Raw genomic sequence first — 16418 nt, forward strand, 5'->3', positions numbered from 1 at the left:
AGCTCACTAACAGCCACAGCTAACGTGTTACAGGTGACTTCTCATGTAAGGTGTGGTCTCTTGCTCTTTTGGTTCTGCTCAGGAGTAGCAGACTTCATGCTTCTTATTTTCTGACAGTAAAAGGCAAGAAGCCCCTAAAGAGTAAATGGAAGGCACCCTATTTTCTAGCTTTTTCTTTTCTAATGGAGGGTTAGGTCAGATCAGCTCAACTGTAACAGCCCAGATGTCTTCCATTTGCGGAGAGCATAAACATGCTTCAGTGTGTCCTTAGAGCCAACCTGTGTCTTCCAGTTCCAGTGTTACCAGGGACACTTGAATTCCATTTGGAGATATGTTCTTTGGCTGAATACTTTAGTTATGAAGTTACAAACTAGCTGCCCTCAGGCTGACTATGGCCCACAGATATATTTTGTTTGGCTCTTTTTTTTGTTTGTTTCCTTCTTAACTTTAAGCCATCCCAAAATTGACATTATACATAAAAATCTGGATTTTTGAGATTCTCTAGAAAAAAATGGACAATATGGCAACATTGGGGCTCGATTAGTGGCAAAAATCAAATGGAACTGAGTAGAAGCTGCCTTGTTTTTTTTTTTTTTTTTTTTTTTTTAGTTGGAGCCTTGCTCTGTCGCCCAGGCTGGAGTGCAGTGGCACAATCTCAGCTCACTGCAACCTCCGCCTCCCAGGTTCAGGCAGTTCTCCTGCCTCAGCCTCCTGAGTAGCTGGGATTGCAGGCACCTGCCATTATGCCCAGCTAAGTTCTATATTTTTGTAGAGAGGGGGTTTCACCGTGTTGACCAGGTTGCTCTTGAAAAACTGACCTCAGGTGATCCCCCCGACTCGACCTCCCAAAGTGCTGGGATTATAGGTGTGAGCCACCACGCCCGGCCTGAAGCTGACCCTTTTGAAGCAATATGTGTTCTTCAGTGCCTTAGAAGCCCAATGATCTACCTGACTTGAAAATCAAATGCCATGTGCCTTTTAGGAGTTTATGAAAATGTTGACAGAGAAGAAATAACTATCTGTGCCTATGTCCCTATTCACATCGGTTCTAGATGGAGAGGATGTAAACTATGCTGATATCTGGCCACATTTACTCTTTTTTCTTACCTTCTGATCCTTGTAGGCACTTGAATTTACTATCCCTTCTCAGAAGGCTGAATGGGAAGAGGCACCCATCTCTACACTACATTCCTAACAATACTGATTTTTTCATCTGTCAGTTCTAAAAATATGAGATTCTTGTAAACTTCCATTTCATTTAAGTCACGTTCTCCCTCTCTTTGGGTTGTTTTCCACATCTCTCCCATTACATGTCAGAGAGAACCAAAAAAGGCACCTTAGTTTTTCTGGTACCTAAACCAAATCTCAATTTCCCGAAATGGAAAACTCTCCGGATAAGAATACAACGATCATAGAAAGGAGAAGGGTGAGAGAGATGTAAAAATTTGTTAGCACAAATCAAATGACGTAAAAATAGAATTTTATTGATGCTAACAACGTTAGGAAGTTTAGAGAACACTAGTTTACAGTGAGACAGAGAACACCACGTATCCCTGGGTGGGTATGTTTGGTTCTTTGAGGAAAAATGTGCTGTAGGTTTTCTGTTGAGCTTCATCCTACAGCTTCCACCAGAACCAGCTCCTCTCCATGCTGCTCCCTGGGAAGCATGCGCCCTGTAAGTATCATAGCCCAAGTACACCTGACTGACTTATAACGTGAGGTCGATCAACATACTGAAAAGAAACATATTTAAATTCTTAGCTCAGTTTTAAACCCTTGGACAAGATAGAGGATCAGACTTTAGGCAACTTTCACATACTGACCTTCTAGGGCCCAAGAAGAGTGTGCTCTTCTGAGGCCATTAGAGGCAATAATTCTGGATTCAGGTCCTTCAGGTCTTTTGTCTCCTAGAAATAAACAGTTTTTAAAAATCAATAAAGGGGACAGAAATCTCATAGTCCATTAGATGATAAAAATGTCAGGTTTTCCCACAGGTTCATGACATACAGAGGGTTGGTAGAGATGGTAGCCACCACCCACCACACACAGTAATTATAGGATATAAAAGTCATTGTTATTGGATAAGTCCGTGAAATGGTGAAGAGCAAGGGCTGAGATCTGGGGAGCAGGGGGTTCCAATCTGGTGCCATTTTGTATCCATTGAGTCTCTGACTCTTGGGAAACAGGCTTACAGAGGTGCGTCTCCCACTGGGGCTGGTTATGAATCTCTGCCCGGCTCTTGTTCCTAAGGTGATTCTCTCCTTCACAGTAGGTGACACAACAGCGGCAGGTGGCAGAGGACTTCCCTCGGTGCTTGGACATTGTGCCTGGGGCCGGAGGGCTACCTGCAACCCTCTCTGAGCTCTGAAGTTCTGGGGGCTCTTTCAAACGGCTTCTCCTCCTTTGAACGTGGTCCAGACTGATGTCAGACTGGGAAGAGCAGCTCTCATTCCAGCCGGAACTGGCACTCAGACTTCTCAGTGGAAGAGCCAACCGCAAAGCTTTCCAGAATTTAGAGCCAGAATGTTTGGACTTTTCTCCCTTCCAGCTCACAAAAGACACAGACTCCTTGAGCTGAAGAATGCCTGGGTGCGGATGCTCAAGGGGACGGTACTCAACCACAATGAGCTTGGTGGCAATGGAGTTCTGGCACATGACACCCAGTTTAAACTCCAGCATGCTGATGCTCTTTTCTGTCACATAGTCAGGACTCAGGACAACAATCATCCTTCTGCTTCTCTGAATGAAATCAAAAACTGCTTCCACTGTATCTATAGAAAAACGGAAATACAGGATAATGTATAGTGAAAACTTACATATATTTCAGTTCGTTATTGTCCATCTTCTGGAGGACAGGCAGTGAACAAACACCTGAGACGACAGAATCTCAGTGCTGAATAATTTACCCAGTCAAAAAACTCTACACCACTCTTACCAATGGTTGCTAAGAATTTACTACCTTCAAGGATGGTATGGTAGTTGAGCTCAGTCTCTCTCTCCACCTGCAAAACCCTCATTGCAGTACTCTCCTTCTTGAATGTCTTTCTTAAAAGACATACACACACATACACACGCGCGCGCATGCACACACACACACACACACACGGTGGGCAATTAAGTAACTACCGTCAAAATATTAACCACCCTCAAAAGCAAGTCATTTCAGCTCTGTTTACAAATTATTTCTTGTTTTGATATCTTCTTTCTTGCAAATTTTATCTGGTGGTCAGATCTTGAATCTTTAAATGTTTAAAATATTTGACAACTATTTTTATACCATTGTAGTATTTTCTTCTTATATCTAGATTAAATATTTTCAGAATATTTCTCTTATTCCATAAATGGCATGGGCTTACATTTCCTCTGCATGTTTACCATTTCCCTCTGGATAATGTTCAGTTTATAGATGTGTCTCCTAAGAGTAGTATTATGAACAGGAGTGAACATAATGCTCCTGACATAGTCTGATCAGCAAAGAGCAACAGGAATTATCACCTCCTAAGATTCTCAGTTACACCCTTTGATACTTAACATTTTTGGACACAACATCAGACAGTTCATAGTGGTTCATAGTATTTATCTTGTTATCAATTAAATTCTTTGTGTGTGTGTGTGTGTGTGTGTGTGAAGAATTGGAAATAAACGGGCAAAAACAATGACAATGGGTAAGAATTTGTCAAGCAGCTAAGACTTCTGGCAAACCATTCAATTCTAATGTTATCAAGGTGGATTTGGACAGATTCCAAGGGAAAGTTCTTCAAATGAATGTAATGCTTAACTCACTATGAGATTCAGGAGCTTCGAACATGCCATCCTGAAAGAAAAAAATTCACAATTGAATTGTAAATCCGAGCCATTTATAACTTTGAAAACATGTGCCAGAGTCACACTGTGAAGGTGAACACCTCTGCTTCTGGTCCAGGGATGAAACAGCAATGGAGAGACTTTCAGCCTTTGAAGACAGACTGAAAGTTTGCATTGGTCATTGTGAACTTGACAGGGAATAAGGGAGCTGTGCTTCTTACAGATTATTGGTTTTTTGTTTGTTTGTTTTTCAATCAGTGGATTTAACATGAATTTGAAGGGAAATTGGAGAGACATGTGCTCAAGTTTTGAGAACTTTTGATTGGTTTAACCAAGAGTGCAAAAATGTTTTTAGAGACATTTTGTTTCATTCATTCTTAAGAGATAAATAAAAATTCTCACTTATCATTAAAATCCTTCTGTGTGTATGAGTGTGTGCACATGTGCATGTGTTTTAGTAACTCTTCAGACCCCTCTAGTCCTACTGAGAATCTTATGAGGCTGCCTCTCATAAATCAGAGAATACGAAAGTGGGACGTCTACTGCTTCTCCCGGCTCCTGAGAAATGTGAAATAACCTTAAGGCAACATGGTTAGCTTGTCAACAAAGAGAATTCATGCAAATGTGTGTGTGCGTGTGATGTGATGTTTCACTTCAAAATAGTCACCTTAGGAAAATGTATGTTTTTGCCAATAGGAATATTGTTGTTTAAAATACAACACTGTTCCAGATCTTCTTAAAACATGTCTTTTGAGTCTGTTGCTCTTTTTTCTTTCATTGGTACTCCATCCAGAAAGTAAGAAAATTTAGATTTGAAAAAGGACAATGCTAAATGCAGATAAGAGTGGTGGAATTTTAGACAATGAGGAACAAATGTAGAAGATGCTTCTCAGAAAGGTCTTGGGCTATACTGAAGGATCTTCACTTGATACTGTAAGGGAAGTTGCATACTTTATGGTGTATTTTAAAAATACCTTCCATATTGTCAAAACTTCATATTTGAAGATAGGAGCTATTATTTTTTAATGCTAAAGTTTACTTGGAGAAGGAGTAGTAATTTAGCCCGTTTATTCTATTTGGCTCAAAAAATGAGGTATGGCCATATAATAATGAGATCAGTTTTCTTTTGTGGTACCAAATTGGCTTTGAAGTCATGTTGTGTGACTGAGAACTCTTCAATACTCAAGAATGCTCTTGCCTGTAAAAGTCATAATTTCCATGGAGTTCACTTAGAAGAAAACTAGGACTGTAATTTTTTTTTCTCCTCTGGATGAGTTATTAGTAGATAAAAGAACAGCAAACTTCTGTCTTTTCATTTTCTCTCTTAAAACTTGAAGTCTAGAAAAAAGGAAATATTTAACTTGGAAACTGGATGTGGTTTCAAATATCGCTTTCTCCATTTATCTCTATTTTTATCTTAATATCTTTTGAGTCCTAGTTCATCCATCTATAAAATGCATATGATAAACTTGTAGGACTGATAAACAAATTAGATGCCTACATGTAAATTTCTAGCACACAGTACACATTGCATAAATCACAGAGAAATAACATAGACTAGTTGCTAAATGCATCTCTCATACCATTTTGTGCATTTACTTGCATTAAAGAGCTAGTGACGTCAGTATATAATGGAAAAAATATCTTGAGAGTTTAAGGAAGGTTAATCACAGCCAGGTAGATCATATGCAAAATGCTGAAGTTGAATCTTCCAAAGAGTCACCAGTATGTTCTAATAGGTCACTTAATATGTTCAGGGTTGGAAACAATTTCAGACTCAAAACCACTTATCCAATGCAAAAAACTCATATACAAAATCTCAATGAAAATCTATCAAATAACTGCTTGTACACCTCTGGTAATGGCAGACCTGTATTTCCAAAGATAGTGAATTCCATCAGTGTCGAATTCTGCTTTATAGCTGTTTTCTAACTGAGAAGAAATCTGTTTCCTTGGAACTTTGATCTGTTGATCCTAAGCCTACACTTTCGGGACTGGTTTGCAAGAGGAAAATTAATTCTTCAGTAGAAAAATTTTTACTAAGCTAACCAATTCTGAGTATGTTATGGGGCTCAGTAAAATGAACAAATAGGATTTTTTTTTTTTTCCTGAAGTCTCGCTTTGTCACCAGGCTGCAGTACAGTGGTGCAATCTCAGCTCACTGCAATCTCCGCCTCCCAGGTTCAAGTGATTCCCCTGCCTTAGCCTCCCGAGTAGCTGGGACTACAGGCGCACACCATAATGCCTGCTTAATTTTTTGTATTTTAGTACAGACAGGGTTTCACCATGTTGACCAGGATGGTCTCGATCTCCTGACCTCTTGATCCGTCCACCTCTGCCTCCCAAAGTGCTGAGATTACAGCGTGAGCCAATGCGCCCGGCCAGGGATTTTTTTAAAAGCAAAAAGGCATTCCTATCACTATGGACTTGTATAATTAACTGAAAATAAAATATGTTTCCAAATATTCATCACTGATTTATTCAAAATTTGTGACAGAAATGCATCTTTGATTCAAATGATCATCAATTAATTGAAGTCATGACATTATTTTTATTTTATCTATTTCCAAAGCAACTACCATGGGATTGCATTAAAGCCTATTAGACGAAAAAGATTCCTGTAAGCTACCTAAGTTCCAAGTTGAGTAAAAAGGAAGAAGCTTGTTTTCCTTTGTTTTAAAATAATCTTTCTCTCCTTTTTCTCTGTCTCTCCGTATCTCTCCGTCTTTCTGACGGTCTTTCTGTCTCTCTGCACATGCACATACACATGCACATACACATGCACATACACATGCACATGCACATGCACATGCACATACACATGCACATGCACATGCACATACACATGCACATACACATGCACATGCACATGCACATACACATGCACATGCACATGCACATGCACATGCACATACACATACACATGCACATACACATACATATACACATGCACATACACATGCACATACACATACATATACACATGCACATACACATGCACATGCACATGCACATGCACATGCACATACATATACACATGCACATGCACATGCACATGCACATACACATGCACATACACATGCACATGCACATGCACATACACATGCACATACACATGCACATACACATGCACATACACATGCATATTCACACATAAACACGTATACACCCACAAAATATGTCCTAGTATTCTGGAGCAATTCTTTTTACTTAAGTAACTTTTACCTACATGTAAAGAAAATGTTCTTGATATGAAGTTCCCATTTTGCTCAGATTTATCTCAGAATGAAACTTAACTAATGTGACTCATATTTCTTTGTGAGTATAATAATCAATTCTTTCTGTTTTCATTTATGACCAAATGTGAAAATAAAGACATAAAACACATGCACAAAATAAAATTCAAAGCTGAAAATAAATGGTTTATTTTTAACATAAGTAAATTTACAAATCAAATGAAAAATGAAAAATACAAAAGTTCATGAATGAAATAAAAAAGTCACTCTCAAAATATTAAAACCTATGGAAAGAAAATAAGTAATTAACGAATGATGTTTTTGTTTCCCAATACAATGGAGTGATTTTTTTATTAGAATCCTTGGGAATCATCTAAGTTACAATACAGAAGAGAATTAAACAAATGTTGTATGATTTTGTAATTAGATACTCTACATATCACAGTTCTTTGTTAACCTGGGCATGGAAGGTCCTTATAGCATCTATTGAAAACTATTAAGTTTTTTTAAAAAAATGTGAGACATGGTTTGTTCTTGTTCTCTAAATTACAAGTATGTTTCCCCATTTCCCTCAAATGTTCTCTATTGGCCATCTTCTGGAACATTAAAAAAAATCTTGAAACAAATTCTCTTGCAATGATACATATCACTTAAACTTGATATGCTTTATATTACAGCATTTGTAAAATTAAGTACCAAAGGCAGGAATATAAATAGAAAACACATCAAGGCATTTCTAGAGGTGCCCAACAGCATTTGGGATAAATATGGAAACCAAAAGTGCAAAAGGAATGCAGCATTGGCAAGAGAATCGTCCTTTGGTGACTAGACTATTCCCTGTTTGCCTAAAGCTTATGTAAGAATTGATATTCAAAGCTGATCTGGAATAAGCTCTTTTCTGGTCTAGTAAGTGAAGGGTTAATAGAGGGAGTAATTATGGTTTCTAATAAGGAAAAATATTAATAAGGCTAAAAAAAGTAGATCCAAGAATGACCTACTTTTCTACTTTTTTCATCCAAGTGAAACTTTTTTCAATTTAAAATAATCAATAACACTTATATAGGGAAATGATTTATTATGAACTTCAATAGTGATGAAGGGCACTTAAATATAGGATATAATTTTACATTCGTTCATCAACATTCATGCTACTGGGATAAGGGCTTTCTTAAATTATGAATTATTGTGTTTCACAGGATACCAAGACTCATTTACAGTTATATTTGTTTCCTTTATCACTCAACAGTTCAAATAGTTGAGCACTGAGATGAACATAGCTTAGTTTCTAAATGTGTCTGCTGGGAATAGAGTAGGAAATCAATTAATGCCCGATGGCCGGCTACTGCTTAGCAGTGACCATGGAGGCTCCGTGCACAGCAAATTCCACTGCAACCCAGAAAAACTGTAGCAATAGTTAAGTTATTCATATAAACTTAGGGAAGGCAAGAACTATGACAACTACCACTCTGTGAGCTATGAATTAACAAATAATATGTACAGAAAACACTGACACAAAAACATTGTAGTGAAAACATAATTTAAAAACTGGACAAGAGTTCCAGTGGCTTTTAATATTGTACCCATAGCTATTTAAAGTCATATACATACACATACACACATACACACACACAAATTATATATATGTATATATATATTTCATGTGCATGTGGATTTATATACACAGATATATGTAATGTATGTGTGTGGATATGCATATATATATAATTTGTGTTTGTAGAGATATAAGATATATATCTCATATACACATGTGTGTATATATATGTATAATCTACATGTAACATAGATATTTACCACTCTGTAAACGCTGTACTTAGTTTTCCAAGTCTTAAAAACAGCAAAATATGACTGAAAACAAACAAAACAACTTTCATTGACAGTGGCTTTTCATACTGACTTATTTGGAGCAAGCATATTTCCTGCACTAGTGAGTAGATGACAGGAAATACAGTTAATTCTCTTAGAATATTAATGCCAAAAGCGACTCTCAAGGTCACTAAGTCTGACCTCCACACTTCACAATGGAGCAACAAAAACAAATGAGAAAAAACTGCTTTCCCAGTATTCACATTAGCAAGATTAAGACTTAAAAGACAAATTGCCAAACATCCTTTTCTGTGTTCTTTCCATGAGTCAGAAAAATGCCCTAAAAGAGTTTTTCTGTTACCTCCCTCTCTATAGCACCATTAAGGGGTTTTCTTTCAGACTCAACCAAGTGTGAAGCCACCTGCAAACTCTAAAGGACCAATGCGATATAAGCAGATAGGGAGAAGGAATGAAAAATGTGGGTTGACCTGCAGATAATCAGGAATTGACTGGAGCAAAAACAAGAATTAAGAAATATTTTTCAAGTTTACATATATTACACAAATTACCTGAGATGAGGGCAAGGGTGGTATAGAAGTCCTTTAAATCAATTAAAAGAAACATTTTCAGTTACACTGCTTTGTATTATCCTATGTGGATGTCAGTCTTGCTGTGGTTATGTATTACACAGCCGAATGAGGAAAAAAGTTCATTATCCTCAGCTCAAATGCAGGCCTTGATTATCTTTTCAACGGACGAGTAAAAATAAGATAAAAAGGAAACTATACTCGGAAACGCATGACCCTGTCAACAGTGACTTATTTTAAAGGCATATTTAAATTCATAGGAAAGGCTGCTCCATATGTTAAGATTTTAAAAAGAATAGAGACATAAAAACAGGGATAGACAATGTAGAAGGGGAAAGTCGCATTGAACAAGTCTTTGCCTGCAAAGAACACAGTGGCATCACAGACTGGTGACAGAACGTTGATAATATCATTCTAAACTTTAGTATTGCCTGAGGAAGCGGAATAGTCAGCCACAGTCACCCTAAATTTATCCCTAGTGGGAGGCTTAGACCATCATTTTTGCCTAAGAAACCATAAACTGCGAAGGAAGAATGGGGGGACTCTTTCTTCCTGGAGTACCCCTTGTTGCTTTTACCCTTTTCATTATTCCTTTCATACATTTTTCAGAGATGAATACGAGAGGCCCTGCTCATCACTGCTAGACCGCCTGGGACTTTTCTTCACTGGCATGGCCACCTGCAGCTGCTTCCAGAACCTGCCCTGTGGATACTTGGATTTTTCCCCTTTCCATTTAATGACCGTGAGCACCGTCTTAGCCCTCTTCAGCTCTTTCACCTTCGTTTCCTTCACAGCTTTGTACTGCACTAAAATGACGTTGATGTTGCCCTGAGAGGCCATATTTTCTAGGCCAGCCTTGAGCTCCAGCAGGGCTTGGGTTCCCTGGAGCACGTAGTTGGGGCTTAGAACAACCAGGAGGCGTCTGCTTTTCTGAATGAAGCTCAAGGTCTCATCTGTGACAACTGGGAAAGAAAACAACCATGGGGATTAGTGTTGGCCAAAAACTCCCCAAAAGCATTGGGGTGTGAGGAACAAATGTAGGGAACTTAGGGTACCAGCCTAAGAACTGAGGTGAAACTTTTTACCAGCAAAAATTTGAACAACTTAATCCTTATACCTGCAAACTCTGTCCATTAAATACCACTGTCTTCAGGGAAACCAGAAACCATATACACATATTTCTAAAAAGAATTCTAAACAGGCATGAAGCCAAAAGGTAGTATATTGTTGTGACCTTGATCTTCAAAAGCAATACTTGAGACACAAGAAGGAGACACATTATACTGAAATCAGTTTCTTCAATGTGTGTGGCACCTTATGGTCTAGCCACATCAGCTCATGAGCCCTGTCTTCCCCAAAGAAACCCATGCATAAACTCTCTAGAACCAAATGGACATTCAAAAAGATATATGTTATATAATCAAAACAATAGAATTTTATTTTTTGCTAGGACAAGACAACAAAGGGAAGGACCTTCATCTTCTGAAAGTCCCTCTCTATTGTTGGATACCTCTCTGACTCTAATATCACTGTCTTTGGAATAGAAGCTTAAAAAAATCTAGCCAACTGAATGACATTTTGGCTGGTAACACATCTTCAGGTTGGCTTTCTACTTTTTTCTGCTCTGGAGCTTAAATTAATCGCTGGATCTTTCTTCTCAAACTCCTATGATTACTATAAAGCCTTGTGTTTCGGCAGCTGCTAGATGATGTGTCTACTTGCACTAACAGGCAAATGCTTTCTTCAAGGAAAAAATAAGAAAAAGCAGGAAAAATGGAAATGCAATGTAATTTTATTCTGCTGTCAAGGGCCCTGATTAGTTCCTGTCACTAAATTCTCGGAACCAATCCATCTCCTCACAGTTGCTTATCCAGGATTGCATAGTCCTTTACCTGCGTTTCAGATGGTTGCCAACTCTAGGTAACTTACTAGTATTGTGGAAACTTATATATATGTCTTGCTATATTCCTTCATGAAGTCATTTTGCCCCTTAATCTTCTCAGGCTCAGAAACAGTAGGGAAAGTCTTGCAATTAAAATCTAGCATGCACTGCCTGGAGGAGAATCCAGGAATGACTGTGTGTTCCAAGCAGTGGCACTGGAGGCTGAGCATGTGTAAGCATGGGAAGAGACCCAGAGTCAAAGAAGATTGGGTAAGAGCAGCAGGGAGAATAAAAAAGGGTGCAAAAGCTAATTAACAAAAGCAAGATTTAGAGTAATTATGTAGAATGTGAATTCTTTAAAGAATTATCAACCCCTATTGGACGGTCTTACCCAGTTCCATGGTAGATAAGAATTTACTGAATGGCTGTATGAACAAACAAATGGGTGAATGAATGATTGGGGAAATAAAGCATTAGGATGAGTGGAATTTATCCTTTAACTGTATAATTAAGTCATAACTTCCTAGAAAAATCATACTGAAAGAAATGTCTTATGATGGACTTTTGGATGATGACTGGGAAGATAAAATAACTGATCCAACTAAATCAAAATGAGAATAAATTTCAAGTCTATCTCAATTATCCATAAAATATTTTTTAAAAACTGTTAAATGATGAATGTGAACAGGATTTTAGAGGAATAAAATAGGTTTGTCAAGCTTACGATTAGATATATTACAAGCAATTCAACAGGACAAAGTTTAACAGTGGGGTTGGGAATGTAACATATATTTATTAAAAAGACACCAACAAAAAATTACTTTGTGTGTTACTGTGTGGATCTAAAAAGGAGTTGTACTTTTATTTTAACACATTCAAGAATTTAAGCATTTCTTTGTTTCTTTTTTTAAACCTTCTAGTTACACTGGCTCTTATAAAATTTTACAGTAACCCTCAAATGTGTAAGCTGACAGGAAGAAGAAACAGACCCAAGGAAAAGGGGAATTTGAGTAGCACTATTTTGCTTGAAAAGAAAAGTGATGGGGAAAAAAAAGAGCAAATGCCATAGGAAAATACTGTAATTATTATCAGTGAATCACATATGGAAAAATTCGACACACACTCTTCTGCTACTCAGTTTTAGTAAAACCAAGTAAACCTCTGTCTTTCCAAAAACAAAACAAATCAAAACAATTCTAGACAAACCACTGCAGATTAGCCTAAACTGAAAAATCTGAATGTGAATAAACAGGCTGTTTAGAGCTATGGCCCTTTAATAGAGCTCTAATTCACTGTGCCTCCACACTTTTCTGACATGCAGCTCTGAAAGATTACAAGGGAAAATATTTTAATACCATAAACTGAGTTGAATAGTATACATCTTCCAATGTAGTTTTATTTCTAGAGGAGTCTGTTACATCAAAGAGCATCGGACATTAAATATCCAAAGATGCTGTGCCACGACTCTCACCCATAATGCAAAACTAATGATTCTCTCTGCCTTTCAAGGTAGCATCATTTGTACTCATCTGAAATACCTACTTCCCCCAGGCAGACTGTCTCGGTCAAAGATGCATAGCTTGTATCCAAATTCATTCTCCAAAACTCCACGGAGGGTCAGTAATACAAATTCTTCTTCTTCAGCATTCCTTGCATAGGATACATAAATATCATACTCTTTCCCATCTAGCAAAAGGAACACGGATACAATGCAAATTAGGAAAGTTTCTTAATACCATTACATTTTTTTCTTAAATCTAACTTCTGCACATTAGACATTTTCATTATGAGGCAGATTTCAGTGAGATTTTCTACTTGAAACAAGTCTCCAGGCAAAACGACTATTTGAAGGTATAATTTTGAATGTTATCTGATATATCCTCAACTCTCATCTTACAGGTTGCTTTATAGTGGAAAAAGAGTGAGGTTTGTCCTATTCAACTGTAAATTAACAAAGCCAGAAGGTAAATCATAGGGACTGGCAATTAATACTGTACAGAAAATTTCAACTTCCCGTCCAAGCATATTACTCATTAATACATTAAAATTACAAATTGAGCAAAACTTTGTGAAACTGCCTGAATTATTTATATCTGAAAAGAACTAAAATTAAAAATATAATTAGATTTAATAGACCGATCGTTCACAAAGTTGCTTAATTAGAAAAATCACGTCTCATTAAAAGCTATCGATTCTGTGTTTCTTCCATAAGCCTACTGAATTCAAATCTTTATGGTGTGGACCTACGAATTTGTATGTTTAAATGCTCTATTCTTTTCACTAGGCAAATTTGCACTAGAGCCGTGCTTTTTAAATGTCAACGTACACATGAATCACTTGGGAATATGGTTTAAATGTAGATTCTGAGTCAGTAGCGGCTAGGTCTAAGATTCTTCTTCTACTCAGCTACACATGATGTTGCTGCTGGTTCACAGATCGCTGTCTGAGTACAAGGAGTGTGGATCAGCACTGTCCAATACAGCAGCCGTGAGCCACGAGTCTATTGCTCACCGAAATGTGGCTGGTTTGAATTGAGATGTGCTATGAGGATACAGTAGAATACATTTTACATTTGGAACATTTTTAGTACCAAAAAAAGACTGTAAAATGTCTCATTAACTTTTTACTATTAATTGCATGCTAAAAAATAGTATTACAAACATATTTAGTCAATTCATTATTTTTACGTGTTTCTTTTTACTTTTACACATGTGGTCACTGGGAAATTTTAAGAAGATAAGTGGCTCGCATTATATTTCTATTTGGACACTGTTAATTTAGAGTAACTCACTAATTAATCCAAGAAAACAGAATAATAATCTTCGGAAAGATTTTTAATAGCAAGGGCTGAAATTAAAGTTAGCCTGCTTAAATCTTCCAGTTATTTTAGGTTTTTCAAATCAATATGTTTTCTTTTTTTTTCCCCAACATATTTTCTTTTTTTTTTTCATTGAATAATTATTTTTATTTTCAAATTAATACAGTACATACTTTCAAAAGATCAAGTGTTATGACTATGGCTATCAAGCATAGAAGCAATCTCATGTCTCTTCCACACCAATGCTTTTTCATATTTTTGTTATGAATCCCTAATATTTATAAATCAGATAATACTACCATTTTTAAATTTCAGCTTTAGATATTATTCATTTATTTTTATTTTTATTTTTTAAATTTATTTATTATTATTATACTTTAAGTTGTAGGGTACATGTGCATAACGTGCAGGTTTGTTACATATGTATACTTGTGCCATGTCCCCAACATATTTTCTAAAGATGACAGTACAAGAGGTTTATGTCAAATTTCTGTTACTTACCTAAAATGGTTTCATCTGTTCCAAAATGAGCCCGGTAAAAAAGGACCATCTCTAGCCAGTAAACATGGTAAACAACAATGAGAATTACCACTAGCAGGACTGTGGCTCCAAAACCACAAGCCAGTTCCACTGTGTATCTTGGAGCCGGCACTGGAATGAACAACAAAGAAACAGAATTGATTTCTGTGTGGTGACCACAGTGACCCATCATCCCGGCAAATGGCTGGATAAGCCCAGCAGCTTAGCTATGCGCCTGCCTATGTATGAACAATCAGAGAAAACATTGTAGAGTTTAAGCACTATTTAAAAATACCAGACTGTGTTATACCTATCTTTTTGTTTCCAGAACCTGGCATAGAAAGTGTTTTGTATTTGAATAGTCTTTGATGATCTATAAATGAAAATAGAACCGTAACATCAGGAAGGGCTTAGAAGGTCATCTAATTCAAGTCACAATTTGACACCTAAATCTCCTTAAAAATAGTTTTGAAAATTATCACTCCATCCTCTGTCCATGTCTTGGGATGGAGCTCTCATTGCTACCTGAAGAAGTCCATGGCATTGGTAGAATTTTAATTGCTGATGCAGCTGATTTGAGTAAAAACCTTAATGTTTTTCCATTAGTTTTCGTTTCCTTCTCTTGTCTCGTGTAGTATGAAAGGAACTTAATTATCTTTCCTTTCCACTTGGAAATAGGCCTCAAAAACATTATTTTCACTGTGCAGAAGCAGAGGATATCCACCAAATGCTGGATATGCTTGGTTCTGGAAGTGATCTCCCACGCTCACAGTTCTTCAGTACATATTCTAGAGATGAACTTGCAATATCTGGTGATACACAGACTTCCGCATTTATCTACTTATTTTTTATATTATAGGCACCTCTGCAGTTTCTTTGGAAGTATCAGAAAGACAGTGAGGTAATTCTCAATTACTTAAACACCAGATCTTAACTCATTAGCCCTATAATCAAGGTCTGTCGCAACCAAATTACTAACCACCTTCCTTCCTTTCTTATTTACCATTGCTTTTTCATCAAAAACATCAGGAAGATTTAATATGATGCCTTTTTCTCATGCTGTGACTTCTGGCTGGAAGTCCTTTCTCTTTTTAGTTTCCAAGTCCATGTTCGAACATCATTATTTTACATAAGCTTTAATAGAATAAAATTTTTATTGCAACCTGGCTCTCCCTTGTAGAAATTCTTACTCTTCCCTTTGTTTATCATTTGATTACAGCATTACTTATTATATTGTAATTTGTCTACAGGCCAGCTTCTTCACTCCCTCTCATTCCCCATAAACTATACCTTTACAGTCTTTCAGGTACAGATTATGTCTTTTTCATCCATGATATCCCTAGAATGCCTACTATCTCAATGAACATTTCCAGATATAAGATTTTACACTTCTAGGGTATTTAGAAGCCTATTACTAAATTATGTTTCACAATTTTGTTTAGTTGCTTTCTTAGCTTGTGATAATGAAGTTTAAGTATTTGAAGGAGGAACAGTGTATTTACTGGATCTGAAGCAGGAGTGACTTAAATTGTGCATTAGTCAATTTGATTATTATTTATTGACATCTACCATTTGCCAGAAACTTCTGGGGATCCAACGGTAAATAAGACGGAAAGGGTCTCTGCCCTTTTGTGGCTAATATTCTAATTCAGGGCAGTAAATATGTAAAGAAGTAAATCAGCTGGTTAATTTTAAATAGCGATTAGTGCTATAAGAGAAACAAACCATGGTAATGTGATAGAGATAAT

The 16418-nt window shown here is 36.9% G+C and overlaps 1 protein-coding gene across 4 annotated transcripts in view; it reads right to left on the reverse strand.

Annotated features, from left to right (window-relative positions):
* Positions 1 to 1463: 1463 nt before the first annotated feature.
* The window catches only part of IL1RAP (interleukin 1 receptor accessory protein), a 144816-nt gene continuing 129861 nt past the window's right edge, over positions 1464 to 16418 (reverse strand). The window contains exons 9-13 of one of the 4 annotated variants that reach the window (XR_010584867.2): positions 14653 to 14802; positions 12876 to 13019; positions 2193 to 2771; positions 1824 to 1907; positions 1464 to 1733 (exon numbers count right to left, since the gene is read on the reverse strand). Coding sequence is in view for 3 of the 4 variants with exons in the window: in XM_005545406.5 (XP_005545463.1) it covers positions 2053 to 2771; positions 12876 to 13019; positions 14653 to 14802 (1013 nt within the window). In the remaining variant the exon portion in view is untranslated. Of the gene's footprint in view, positions 2772 to 7200; positions 10414 to 12875; positions 13020 to 14652; positions 14803 to 16418 lie in introns of those variants that run through there. The other 3 variants (XM_065539712.2, XM_005545406.5, XM_005545409.5) reach the window with 3 other exon arrangements.

Source organism: Macaca fascicularis, chromosome 2, assembly GCF_037993035.2.
Source record: "Macaca fascicularis isolate 582-1 chromosome 2, T2T-MFA8v1.1".
NCBI lineage: Eukaryota > Metazoa > Chordata > Mammalia > Primates > Cercopithecidae > Macaca > Macaca fascicularis.